This window comes from Frankliniella occidentalis, unplaced genomic scaffold (assembly GCF_000697945.3).
Source record: "Frankliniella occidentalis isolate FOCC.00 unplaced genomic scaffold, Focc_3.1 Scaffold11, whole genome shotgun sequence".
NCBI lineage: Eukaryota > Metazoa > Arthropoda > Insecta > Thysanoptera > Thripidae > Frankliniella > Frankliniella occidentalis.
Genome location: NW_026267141.1, coordinates 3,171,650 through 3,184,245, shown reverse-complemented (window position 1 = coordinate 3,184,245; position 12,596 = coordinate 3,171,650). Strand labels below are relative to the sequence as shown.

Genomic DNA, 12,596 nt, shown 5'->3' with positions numbered 1-12,596 from the left:
TCCAGGAGGCGCTGCTGCACCGCAGGTGAGTGCCCGCTAGGCACATCGTCGTCGCCAGAGGAGGAGTTGACCAACATTTTCAAGTCAAAATTCCAAGATTGAGCAGCCGGTTTGGTATACCCTGTTTGGTTGTTGTTTTTTTGCAGTGGAGGCGTGCGTGTCCCTGCCGTCGGAAGTTAGCCGATCCGCTATACGCACAGTATAGAATCGCACAACTGGCCGTGCTCGCCGAGCGTCGGGCGTGCGCTGGACGTGACCATGCATGCCGTGTGGCACGTGAGGACTCGCCGCTGCTGCGGGGCGCACCCAGCCGGCCGCCGCCACTCCCGGCCCGGCCCGGCCCGATCCGGCCAGGCCCGGCCAGGCCTCCAGTACAAAATATCTGCAATCCACGAGGGCGGAGGAGTCCCTGGCGTCTCAAGCCCTCGCGATTTTAAAGAATTGAAGAATGCAGCTGAATTCACCCTAGGGGGGCGACGCAATAATCGGAGTTTTCGAAGTCTGTGACTTTTTACGGAAGTTTCCATTTCCACTTCAAAGGAGCAATTTTTTTGACTTTACATGACGACAACCTAGCTCCTATATAAGCTTTAGCTCATCACACAACAGAACTCGCGTCGTAGAACCTGCGTCATCAAGGAGGGACATGCTATTGACTTGTGCACAGCTACATTGCTAACAAACTTCACTACAAAAGTGTCATATGTCATTTTCATCAATTTCTTATTAACACTACACACCTGCACCAGGCAACACCTGCGCACGGGAGCAGTGGGGCTGCCTAGTAGGCAAGCGTCGTCGATACGGCCTCTTTACATGCAGGATTTTTCGTTCCAACTTCTCTTGCCGCTCTGGTTGAAAGCCCGAAATGGTATTTTCGTGTGTGCCTCTCAGTGCGCCTTGGGCGGGAGGAGGCGCGCTATCAGCACGTCGTGCGGCCCAATAACCGGCGCCTGAAACGCCGTAAGTCATCGGCCGCCCCGACCCAGTTGCGTCGGTCACCTGGCGGCACGTCCAAGCGGCAGCGCGGGCCGTCCCCGTCAACCACCCGTCCGAGGCGGGTCAGTCAGTCCACACCATGGCGTCGCGGAGCCTGCGCTGCGCGATGCGCTGCGTCCCCTGGGCGCTGCTCCTGCTCGCCGCCGGACGCGCCGCAGCCCAGGACGAGTGAGACCAGACCGCGGACAGCGGCGTGCAGCACACTGCCGGGGTGCCCCGTAGCTGGACGACTAAAGGGTCCTCGCCCCAGTGAGAACCGGGCGGTGACCTAAGTCGGGTCATATAACGACTTGAGCCCGCCTCAAGGGCTCAAGTCCCCGGGCTCAAGTCGTTATAACCCTAAGTCGCCCACTTACTGGACAGCGTGAACCCACTCTAAACTCTTCTCGCTCCGTAGTGCCGGCTCCAGCTGCGTGTTTATGGACGCGGACATCGAGTGCCCGGCCACGCTACCCTACCGACCCGTGGACGGCTCGTGCAACAACCCGCGGTACCCGTGGCTGGGCCGCGCCAACACCCCTCTGTACCGCCTGCTGCGCCCGGCGTACGCCGACGGTACGGCAGGGCCGCGCACCCATAGCGGACAGCTGTTTCGAAAAACACGTTCAGTTATTGTCTCGTTCTCGTTCGTTGAGATGCCTGAAAACGCAATTTTCAGGGCGAGCTGCCCCGCGGCGAGGACACCGAGGACGGGCGCTGCCGTCGGCGCGGGAGGTGGTCGCGCGCCTCATGCCGCAGGTGAACCACGAGCACCTCACCACGCACCTGTTCGTCATCCTGGGGCAGCTCCTCAGCCACGACGTTGCGCGCATCGACGCGCCCAAGAACCAGGGTGGGTTCGCCTGTCTGGGATGTGGGGGCGTTGTAAGGAGTGAGGTACACCTTTTCAGGGTTGTTTCCCTGTTTTGATGTTTAAGCTTTGTTACTGATTTAAATAGCATGCAAAGCTTTCTTCTCATAAGGGGGGGGGGGGTTATGACGAAACATCGAGGTGGGTGATCTGCGCCGTCCTTTTTTCTAGGTATACTGTACTGGATTCAGGCGCGCGGGTGGTTTGCATACTCGCACGGGGTCATAAGGCACACTCGGCGCGGATCACCCACCCTTTACAAAAAGCCTACCGCGTCTAATAGCAATTTTACGGTCAGGGTAGGGATAGGATAGCCTTATCATTTGCTCCTCAATGAGCCATGAGCCCTAAACTTGGGTAATTGAGACACTCTCTTACTGTAACCGAGCGGCAACTGTATTTACTTTCGTGCCCGGATTAGCGACGGGGCCGTGCTGTAACACGGGCCGAGGCGGCGCGGACGACACCTGCATGCCCATCCCCGTGCCGGCCGACGACCCCTTCTACCAGCACCTCCGCGTGCGCTGCCTGCCCCTCACCCGCACCAACAGCACGACGTGCCACAGCGCGCACGCAGAGCAGGTACTCTAGCAGGTGCCTGCGCCTTGAGCAGGTAGTACCAGCACACTGGGTAGGTAGGCAGGTACCCGCACCCTGAGCAAGGTACTCTGAGAAGGTACCTGCGCGCTAAGCAGAATGATATTCGGACGCTGACAACAGATAGCAATTGGGTCAGAAAAGCATCCGTTTTTTTCATGTCACTTGCACGTGGCATTGTGGGGTGCGCTTCGTGACTGTCGGGTACACCCCAATTAAAACTCTGTGTCATCATTACGACTCGAGCCAAAACTAAAGTCACGACGCGTCGTTTTGACGTATATCACGTTAATGACATTTTCTTTGAGTACGTGACCACTTATAATTGTGGCCAGAACGTTGAGAATGGCCACAGGCAGTCACGGTCTATCGATTGCCAATTTCCTGGCGACTCTGTAACTTGCTTAAGTATACTTCTTGCTTAAAATTTAAGATTCTAAAACTGAGCAACGTAGACCAATGATCTCATAAACGACTGCCGACCTCACGCCGTGTTCCCAACAGCTGATCTCCGTGACGCACTTCTTGGACGCGTCCTTCCTGTACGGCTCTGACGGGGCCACGTCCGCGCGCCTCCGCTCCGGCGAGGGCGGCCGGCTCCGCGCGCGCGTCGTGGACGTCGGCCGGGGCGACTTCGGCCAGTTCCCGCCGACGGACGAGGCCTCCGCCGACCTGTGCACCAACTCGTCGACGACGTGCTACTTCACCGGGGACGAGCGCGCCAACCAGAACCCCATGCTGGCCGCGCTGCACACGCTGTTCCTCCGCGAGCACAACCGCGTCGCCGGCGCCCTGGCCGACCGCAACCCCCACTGGGAGGACGAGCGCACCTTCCAGGAGGCCCGGCGCGTCGTGGTGGCCGAGTGGCAGATCATCGTGTACCGAGACTGGCTGCGCTGGCTGCTGGGTAAGTGAGGACCGCTAAGCAAGGCCAAAGGTCAAAATTTGTGGAAACACATTTTTTGACCGTCTTCCGGTTAACGGCGGAACCGATAGACGCATTGAGTGACTACGAGGGGGAAATATGGCTCCGATATTTCGAGTACTACGGTTTACCCTGGATTATTGCTCCTTGATTATTCTCGGTCGCCCCCATGTTTACCACCCCCGGATATCATGCGGTTTTCTTCCGGGTTGCCTCACCCAGGAAAATGAAAAGTTAGTTGTAGCGAGCCATCAATAATTGGTCTCTCGAGAGATAACCATGAAATAAATGTCTGAGACAACGATCCTCTGATGATAAAAACCGCATTTTTGGTTGATAGCCTTGTGCTGTTGGTGCTATAGACCTGCATCGAGCGAGTTACGCGAGCTATACAGGCGAGAGGGGGGTCGGGGTAGGCATATTTAGCTCGCGTAGCTCGCTCTCTGCAGGGCTCTAGTTGGTGCCTAAACCATATTTTATGGTTGTGCCTGAGGTAACCATTCGATGGTTGCCACAGCTTTTCACTCGGAATGCGACGTGAACGTGCCACGATGTGCTTGCAGGCGAGGACCGCGTGCGCCGGCTGGGGCTGGTGCCCCGCGGCCCCACCGCGCGCTCCCAGTACTTCCCCGACGTGGACCCGCGCACGGCCAACGACGTGACCACGGCGGGCTTCCGTTCGCTGCACAGCATGGTGCAGGGCCACTTCTGGCTGGGCGCGCGCGGCCGCCGCTCCGAGACCCTCACCGAGTGGTTCGACAACTCGGCGCCCGCCCTGGAGCGGCCGCTCGGGCTGCAGCGCGTGCTGGAGGGGTTGGTGCACCAGCAGGCGCAGGACCTGGACCGCTGGATGGACGACGAGGTACTTGTTGGTCATTTCAAACCGAACGTGCAAGTAGGAAACAACCGTGGATCTGGACCGAACGTGGCTCGTTTGATCGTTAATTTGGCTACCATTCAAACAAGCTGCGTTCTGTCGGTCCGCCAGAACCGAGGTCGGTAATCTCAGAAGAGTCTCGTCCTCAAACGTCCAGTAGTTTTGAACGGATTGAAACACCCGAACCTCCGCTCACTCCTGTGTTTGTACTTTTGGTTGGACCCCACTCCCCCCCTCCTCCCCTTTGCTCCCATGCCCGCCTCACACCGCTTCCTTGTCCTCCAGATCACCACCAAGTACGAGCCGGTGCGGACCCGGGCCGGCCGGCCGTGGGGCACCGACCTCGCCGCCATCGACGTCCAGCGCGGCCGCGACCACGGGCTACCCAGCTACGTGGAGTACCGGCGGCACGCAGGCCTGCCCGAGGCGTTCGACTTCGACGACCTGCTGGACACCATCAGCTGGCAGGTGAGCCTCGCTACGGTGACATTGTTCCGAGTGGTGTGCTCCCGTGTCCTGGGCTGACAGTACTTATTCGGGTGTACTCTCTGGGTGTACTCAACGAACTCCGAGTGTACACTCAAGATAGTCCGAGTGCACTCCTGGTGTATGTACTCCGTGTGTACTCCGAATACTCCGGATCTACTCCGGATTTACTCCGTGTACTCCGAGTGTATATTGCGGTCCGGCGTCCCCCTAAAATTTGAGCCGTCGACCTCTCGCCATTTTTCCCGCTCGCTGTTCACATGGTGCGTATTCGTTGCACTGCCACATTGTCACATGGAACCTCCCACCAGGACGTGCGCGACCTGCGCCAGGTGTACGACCACGTGCGCGACGTGGACTACTACGTCGGCGGACTCATGGAACGCCGCGCGCCCGGGGCGTTCCTGTTCGGGCCCAGCTTCCAAGTCATGCTGGAGGACCAGTTTTGGCGTTGGAGGTTCGCCGATCGGTTTTTCTACAATTTTGCCGGGTTTGCACACTCGCTAACGCCAGGTAAGAACAAAAGAGCACAAAGGAAGAATCTCCCCTAATTTTTAAATAATTATTTTACTTTTGTGGTACCGTGGTAGAGCAAATATGGGCGCTCGAGGGCACCTCCGTGGGGAGGCTGCTGTGCGACAACGTCAAGGACTTTCACTATGTTCCGCGTGATCCTTTCGTGAAAATCGGATACCGAGGGTGAGTAGTTTTGCTTTTTTTCTATTTTTATGCCTCATACTTTGTTTACAATTGTTTTTTGCTAAATCTATTAACAGAAATGAAAATGTCCCGTGCGAAAGCCTCCCGAAAGTGAATTTCGATGTCTGGAAGGAATACAAGGATGGGACCGAAGAGCGTCAGGAGGAATGGGACAGTCCTGAAGAGATGGATCCTTGGCGACGGGACGACCAGTCCGGGTGGCAGGACGGACCCGGGTGGCACGGCGGACACGGGTGGCACGGCGGACACGGGTGGCAGGACTGGTGATGGGCGGCAGGTCACCCCGACTTGGGCGGCCGGCCTCGCCACGCCCGCAGGTCCATGGAGGGCAGGTCTCTGCACGACACCTCGTGGTTGCTGGGAGCAGAGAACCGCGTGACGGAGGAGAGTTAGTCACCCGGTCAAAAAAGTAACTGCCCGGAAATCAGTGACTGCCGTTCTGAAACCCAAGCACCAAGTGCCTGATTGTCAGTCGGGAGCGGTAATCTCCTGGCGGTCGCCCTTACCGTGCAGTATGGAGCCCGGGCGCCTGGCAGGTAGGCAGACCTCCGCGTGGAGCACACGGCTGCACGGCGGGTCGGCCTACCCGCAGGCGCCCGGCCGGGCCCGGCGCCCGTCCTCGCTCGCAGAGGGCAGAGAGAGAGAGCAGAGCTTCCGCCCCGGGGTTTAGTTTTAACGCCGTGTATAAATTGAAAAAAAAATATAATCGAAGCAGCTGTTAGTCCGCCTCGCGGGAACCATTACCATAGGTACCCCGTGCACCCAGCCCCCACCCCATCGAGGTTTTCAACACCTCCTGCACCATTGAACGAATTCGTCGCATCGGCTCGCATGGGTGACTCTGACGCACACGCACCCCACGCACTCACCCTAGGACGCCGAGGTTGAGGAACACGTCGTCCGGGATCGTGGTGACGCCGGGAGTGTTGTCGCAGATGAGGCGCGACATGGTCACCTTGCGGAGCTCTTGCAGCTGGGCTGAAACACACGCAGGCGGCAACAACGGCAACTTGAACAGCAGCACCAACACCAACGACAAAATGACAATAATAATCGGACAATTATTGGTTACCTGGCGAAAAGCCGAACTCGCGCTTGTTGAGGTCGAAGAAGAAGCGGTCGCCCCTCTTCCATCGCTTAAACTGCTGGACGATCACGCACCGGAAGGTGGGGGATGTGATCGTGGCGAGCGGGTTGCGATCGTCGATCTGCTCCAGGAGCCCCCCGACCAGGAAGTCGACGTCGTCGTGGTTGTCGTACACCTTGCGCAGCAGCGCGATGTTCTGCCAGCAGCGGGAGGGCGGTATGAGCGCGGGGCCGCCGGGGCGGCAGGCAGCCCAACCGGCACGCCCGCCCGCCCTCAGCGACTGACCGCCCGCGTCCACTCACCTCGGCGGAGATGGTGTCGTTGAAGTCGTCGAAGCTCTCGGCGCGCCGCAGCCGGCAGTGCTCGCGGTACTCGTTGTAGCTGGGCAGGCCGTGCTCGCGGCCGCGCTGGATGTCCACGGACATGAGGTCGCTGCCGAAGGCGTTGCGCCCGCGGAACATCTTGTTGGTGATCTGCGGCCGCGGCGGTCATCAGAGCGGGACTCGAAGCGCGGACCGGCCGAGGCTTTGCCCGGGTAGGGGGGACTTACCTCCTCCGCGATGAACTGGTCCTGGCGCTGGCGCGGCTGGTACACCAAGCCCAGGACGGTGCGCTTGAAGGACACGGGGTGGAGGATGGCGTCCGCGGTCACGTCGCTCAGCAGGCGGCGCTCCGGCCGCGAGTCCTTGCCGTCCGTGAACCTGCCCAAACGACACGAACCACTTAACACGCCAGCTTACAAGTGCACAACTATCGAGTTGAACACTTACAAGAGTGTTGGACGGTTCGCCACTCGGTTAATCAGAGAACTCGGGTGTGGCTGGTTTGCGTCTCACCAGACGTCGTTGGCGATCATGGAGTGGAAGCTCCGATAGGCCCCCGAGGTGAAGTCGTTCGCCGTCGTGGCGTCCACCGTGTGGTCGTAGTCCGCGCTGCCCAAGCGCAGCGAGGGCAGCAGGCCTTCCTTTTGCACCACATCCGTCCCTGGGAATTCAGGGATGCATCTCTGAGGGGGTGCATCAAATAGTGCACTTCGAATAACGGAGGAAGAGCAATTGCGAGTAGAACACGAAACTTCCTGATTGCTCGAGCCTTTACCCCTGTGGCGTGGAGTTCTCGGTCTATCGGGAACGTTTCAGTTCTACGCGCTCGCTCTCCTTCCTCCCATGTTAGCCAAAATGCACTGTAGCATGCTATCTGCAGATTTCCACTCATTGCAAAAGTTATGATGCATGCATTCGTCGCAACGACTCTACGGAGGATTCTATTTGCAAAACTGACGTCATTTCTATAATCGGTGACGAATCGACGGCGAATCGATATAGAATTTCCCAAAATTCTGAGGTCTGGACCTACCAATGAGCCACTGCAGCCAGTCCCGGTAGGTGAGCAGCTGCCACTCGGCGATCACGATGCGCCTGGCCTCCTGGAAGAGCTCCTCGTCGGACCAGTCGAGGTTGACGCTGGCCAGCCTCCTGGCCACGCGGTTGTGCTCCCGCATGAACAGCGTCTGCAGTGCGGCCAGCATGGGGGTGATGGTGACCCGCCCGTCACCTGCAAGTGTCGGCACAGCGGGGCGGTCAGAGACCAATGGCAGTCACTCACAACAATATCGTTCTGACGCAAGAACGACATTGAAATTGACATATGACATGACAAAACGATGAAAACTAGAGGAGGAAACTAGTGGAAACAATGTAGAGTTCTATAGTGTAGATGCATGACTTCCGTACAGACCCACGTGAACTATATTTACAAAATAGGCTATTTCAGAGCTGGACGTTGAGAAGTAAAATGGAAGAACAAAAGGGGGACTGCGCACGCGCAGACGCCTTCCACCTCATCCCCTGCTACCCCCACTCTGCGTCTGCCGTGCGCCTTTTCTTCTTCCATTTTACTTCTTTACGTCCAGCTCCGAAATACACTAAAGAACATAACATTTCGCTGTCATGGAGGAAACGACATCCTCTCGGCGTTGTAGCCTAATGACAAATTATAGGCAATACCAGGGAAAATTGTAAGAAATGCCGTAAGTAAATCGCAATTAGTGACCGACTGAGAGGTGCTACGTCGTTTCGCAATACGTGTCCAGATTCGCCTGAAGACGCGTCAATTTCTGTTTTGTGCAAAACCATAGCGTAGCACCCGGTAGCACTTCTCAGTCGCTCACAAATCACGTGACGTGGCGGAATCGCCCTCATAGTGTATTTCGACTAACAGAGGAAGAAGAATAGCGGGTAGAACATAAAGGTTCCTGATTGGCCGAGCGCCTACCCCCACTACCGGCGTGACGTAGAGGCGGGAAGCTCTCGGCCAATCGGTAACGTTTATGTGGTTTATGTTCTACCCGCTGTTCTTCTTCCTCCGTTAGTCGAAGTACACTATTGCCCGTTCCTGCTCACCTGCCTCCATGCCGCCGTTGGCCCCCCGGGGGAGGAACTCGTCGGCCTGGATGAACTGGGTGCGGAGGCGGCCGCCGCGCCGCTCACGGAGGTGCAGGGCGACGTGCTGGTCCGAGCCGTACACGAAGGAGGCGTCGAGCCAGTGCGTCACCAGGTTCGTCTGCTCGTGCGCCGCAGTCTGAACAGGGACAGAACAGCGGCTGTGATCTCCCAACAAACGGCGAAACGTCACGAGGACGTAATATTGACGTGTTCAATCAGGCCAAAATTAGGCGAAAAAACGAGGAATTTTGACGTGAATATGGCCTGTTTGACCCATGGCTTCTCCAATCGCCATGGCTCAGCTAAGCCGGATGCAAAGCCCTCGAATAAAGCATCCCGGTAAATCTGAAATGCAGAAGAATACGGGGAACAAGGAAACGGAAGTCACCATGTTAGAGCATAGTGATTTCCATTTTCTTCTTCCCCGCGTTCTTCTGCATTTCAGCTTTACCGGAATGCTATGGGAGCTGCGCTGAGCTCACCCTGCAGGGGGCGGACGCGGAACGGTCCACGCCGATGCACCGCACGCCGAAGCGCGAGTAGAACGAGTCGTCCGCCGGCACCGGGATGCGGTCGCACGAGTCCGTCGTGTTGGTCACGGCGCAGCACGCGCTGTTGGCTGCCGGGGACAGACAACACCATCAGACCAGTCTGACACAGAAGCAAGAAGCAGAGAAGTGAACTAGCAAAATTAATTTGGGTATGTCGAAATTCGGTTGATTCAGGACGACATCCACTCCATGACCTCCAAACCGATGCTAAATACCAGGTGGCTGATTCACGCCACGCAATTTCATAGCTATACTTCAAAACAATTTTGATACCAAACAAACTCGATTGCTCAATTTCGACTGGGCGGTGCGCACTTACGGCGGGGGAACGAAGCCTGGATGCGGGAGACGTCGTGCGACACCAGCTGCGCCCAGGTCATGACCATGATGTTGGACACCTTGCTGGGGACGTCTCTGTCCTGCAGCAGGGTCGTGACGATGCGGCGCGCGCTCGGCAGGATCTGGTTCGAGTTGGTTCTCCGGGGCGAGTGGATTCCTTCCCGGTGATAGCAATCGAAATCAAGGCACACGTCGAATCGACACAGAAACGATATCATGAGGTAGAAACGGGTCGATTTCAGCACCATTCTAGATTTAACACGTTCAGTACGACACGACCACACGCGACCACTATGTGGTCATGCTCTCATAGTAAGTCAAAGGCACCGATTGTCAATTCGACATGGCATCTGACAATTGTCTTACATCCATTATATCGACCTGATATCGTTTTGATATCACCCTTCCTCACTAGATGAGAAGAGGATAGCGGAGGGTACAGAGGAGCACGATGGGCTGCCTACCTCCCGGGCGGCCCAAGCGCATGGCAGTGGTGGTGAATCACCGCTGCGGGCAGACCTACCGTTGGCGTAGTTGGGCTCCAGGACCCTGAGCAGCGGCGTGTTGGACTTGCCCATGGTGGTGTCCACCTGGTTGTTGCAGGAGCCGTCGAACGTCCGGTACTGGTTGGACTCGGCGTTGCAGAACGCGGGCCTGGTGAAGGGGCACCTGGACGGACACGCAGCCGATAGAGAACCAGTCCGTGTCACAAGCCTCAAGGCGGACCTAAAGGCGGACCGCGCGTCGTTACTCACCGGGCACTCTGCACTCGGGCGGCCCCCAGCACCGCAAGCAGGACAGGTAAACAGTGCCATCCTCTGGAAACAAACGCGGAAGAATAAGCAAGGGTAAGAAAAAGAAAAGTGCGTGATTAAAAAATACACACAGGCGGGAAGTGGTTGTTTCAGTAGCAGGCAGAGAAACAAACAAAGTGAAACTTTTTGTGTCAATAATGGAGTAATGGGCTTTGCTATCGTTCAGCCGAAACAAAAAGTTCAAAGTACATATAAATGGAGAGAATGAATTGTTTCAGACTTATTTCGACTTGTACTAAAGATATTATATCGGGAGTGGGTGATTTTTTATTTTTTTTTGGTAAATAAGATGCATCACTATTAAAACATTAAGGACCACGCACGCACGACGGTGCAAAATGTCAGCTTTGATTCGGAATCCAAGAGGATCTGACTGAACGTCTTCGTGATTATTTTAGCTTTGGTCTTCATGGCAGCTTTACTTTCCACCCCACTAGGCCCAACCCACCCCTCAGGTGACAGCTTTTCTCTTGGACTCTTCCAGGACCGTCTCCCGGGCCACATCTTCTGATTCACACCGTTCCTGTCAGACCCGTCCCTCAGGCAGCAGCTTTTCTCTTACACCACTCCAGGCCCGCCCCTCAGGCAGCAGCTTTTCTCTGACACCACTGCAGGCTCGACCCTCAGGCAGCAGCTTTTCTCTTACACCACTCCAGGACCGTCCCTCAGGCAGCAGCTTTTCTCTTACACCACTGCAGGCTCGACCCTCAGGCAGCAACTTTTCTCTTAAACCACTTCAGACCCGCCCCTCAGGCAGCAGCTTTTCTCTTACACCACTCCAGGCCCGCCCCTCAGGCAGCAGCTTTGCTCTTACACCACTGCAGGCCCGCCCCTCAGGCAGCAGCTTTTCTCTTACACCACTCCAGGACCGTCCCTCAGGCAGCAGCTTTTCTCTTACACCACTCCAGGACCGTCCCTCAGGCAGCAGCTTTCCTCTTACACCACTGCAGGCTCGACCCTCAGGCAGCAACTTTTCTCTTAAACCACTTCAGACCCGCCCCTCAGGCAGCAGCTTTTCTCTTACACCACTCCAGGACCGCCCCTCAGGCAGCAGCTTTTCTTTTACACCAACCCAGGACCACCCCTATCACCCCTCATGAACCAGCTTTTTCTTAGGCTCCAGGTGATCCAGCAGCTTATGATGTAAACCACTCAAGCCCACCCCTCAGGTGGCAGCCTTTGTCCTGCACCGGCCCTGCTCTGCTCTGTGGCCAGCAGCTATTCTCTTCATTACAGAAACTCCTCTTTTCATCGATACTATCTTCACACAAGCTTGCATCGACGATGGATGTAACGTCGAAAGGATTCATAAAGAATCTTCGAATCCTGAAAATGTTTCCAGCTTATCTTTCCGCTGGATTGTTTTACCTGGCTCGTGACATGCTATCCTCCTAGGGCTGCTACTGGGACAGCGGTTCAAACCAGACTGGAATGAATTTGGCACCGCGGGGGGCTTAAAAAACTTTTCGGGCGGGGAGCACCACCACGGCCGAAGATAGCCTTTTCCGCCTCAACCCTGGGCTGGCAGCGCTTGTAGCCTTATCGTGTAGTACGGAAAAGTAAAATAAATAGGCCGACTCCTAATTATTTTTTTTGTGGGTAGGGGGCAGGCCTCATGTTGGAAGGGAAGTTGTCGGGGCGGACAACGAAAACGCCCGGCGTGGTGACATTTCCTTCGTGATAATGGGATAGGTGGTGGTGCTAAGTGGGGGGTTAATCAGAGTTATCTGCCACAAGGGCGGCGCCGCGTTATGTTGGGTTGCCTATCTACTGTGCCGCGGGGACAGCGGGGACCGCGGGGACCAACGTTACGTTGGCGAGATGCGTGAAGAACAAACGCACGACAGCGCCATCTCGTCAGCCAACGGCAAAATGAGTTCACTTCAGATACCCTTTCGCCGCCGAA

General features: G+C 56.6%; 2 protein-coding genes across 3 annotated transcripts; one reads left to right on the top strand and one right to left on the bottom strand.

Moving 5' to 3' along the window:
• Window positions 1-1,020: 1,020 nt before the first annotated feature.
• On the top strand, window positions 1,021-6,175 carry LOC113217140 (chorion peroxidase-like). 2 transcript variants are annotated; one of them, XM_026436976.2, is made up of 10 exons: window positions 1,021-1,167; window positions 1,397-1,554; window positions 1,658-1,831; window positions 2,271-2,431; window positions 2,951-3,353; window positions 3,935-4,233; window positions 4,534-4,716; window positions 5,046-5,247; window positions 5,325-5,433; window positions 5,511-6,175. In XM_026436976.2, the coding sequence occupies exons 1-10, from the start codon at window positions 1,079-1,081 to the stop codon at window positions 5,719-5,721; spliced, it is 1,989 nt and encodes a 662-aa protein (XP_026292761.1). In that variant the 5' UTR covers window positions 1,021-1,078; the 3' UTR covers window positions 5,722-6,175. The 2 variants fall into 2 exon arrangements, with proteins under 2 accessions (XP_026292761.1, XP_052133646.1); XM_052277686.1 differs by having other exon boundaries at window positions 1,129-1,248.
• Window positions 5,439-12,273, bottom strand: LOC113217150 (peroxidase-like). Its single transcript, XM_026436986.2, has 13 exons — window positions 12,059-12,273; window positions 10,631-10,693; window positions 10,399-10,544; window positions 9,856-10,032; window positions 9,468-9,604; window positions 8,944-9,121; window positions 7,898-8,095; window positions 7,378-7,525; window positions 7,092-7,242; window positions 6,844-7,014; window positions 6,527-6,737; window positions 6,324-6,432; window positions 5,439-5,811 (listed from the first exon to the last, which is right to left on the bottom strand). The coding sequence occupies exons 1-13, from the start codon at window positions 12,070-12,072 to the stop codon at window positions 5,733-5,735; spliced, it is 1,782 nt and encodes a 593-aa protein (XP_026292771.1). The 5' UTR covers window positions 12,073-12,273; the 3' UTR covers window positions 5,439-5,732.
• Window positions 12,274-12,596: the final 323 nt, after the last annotated feature.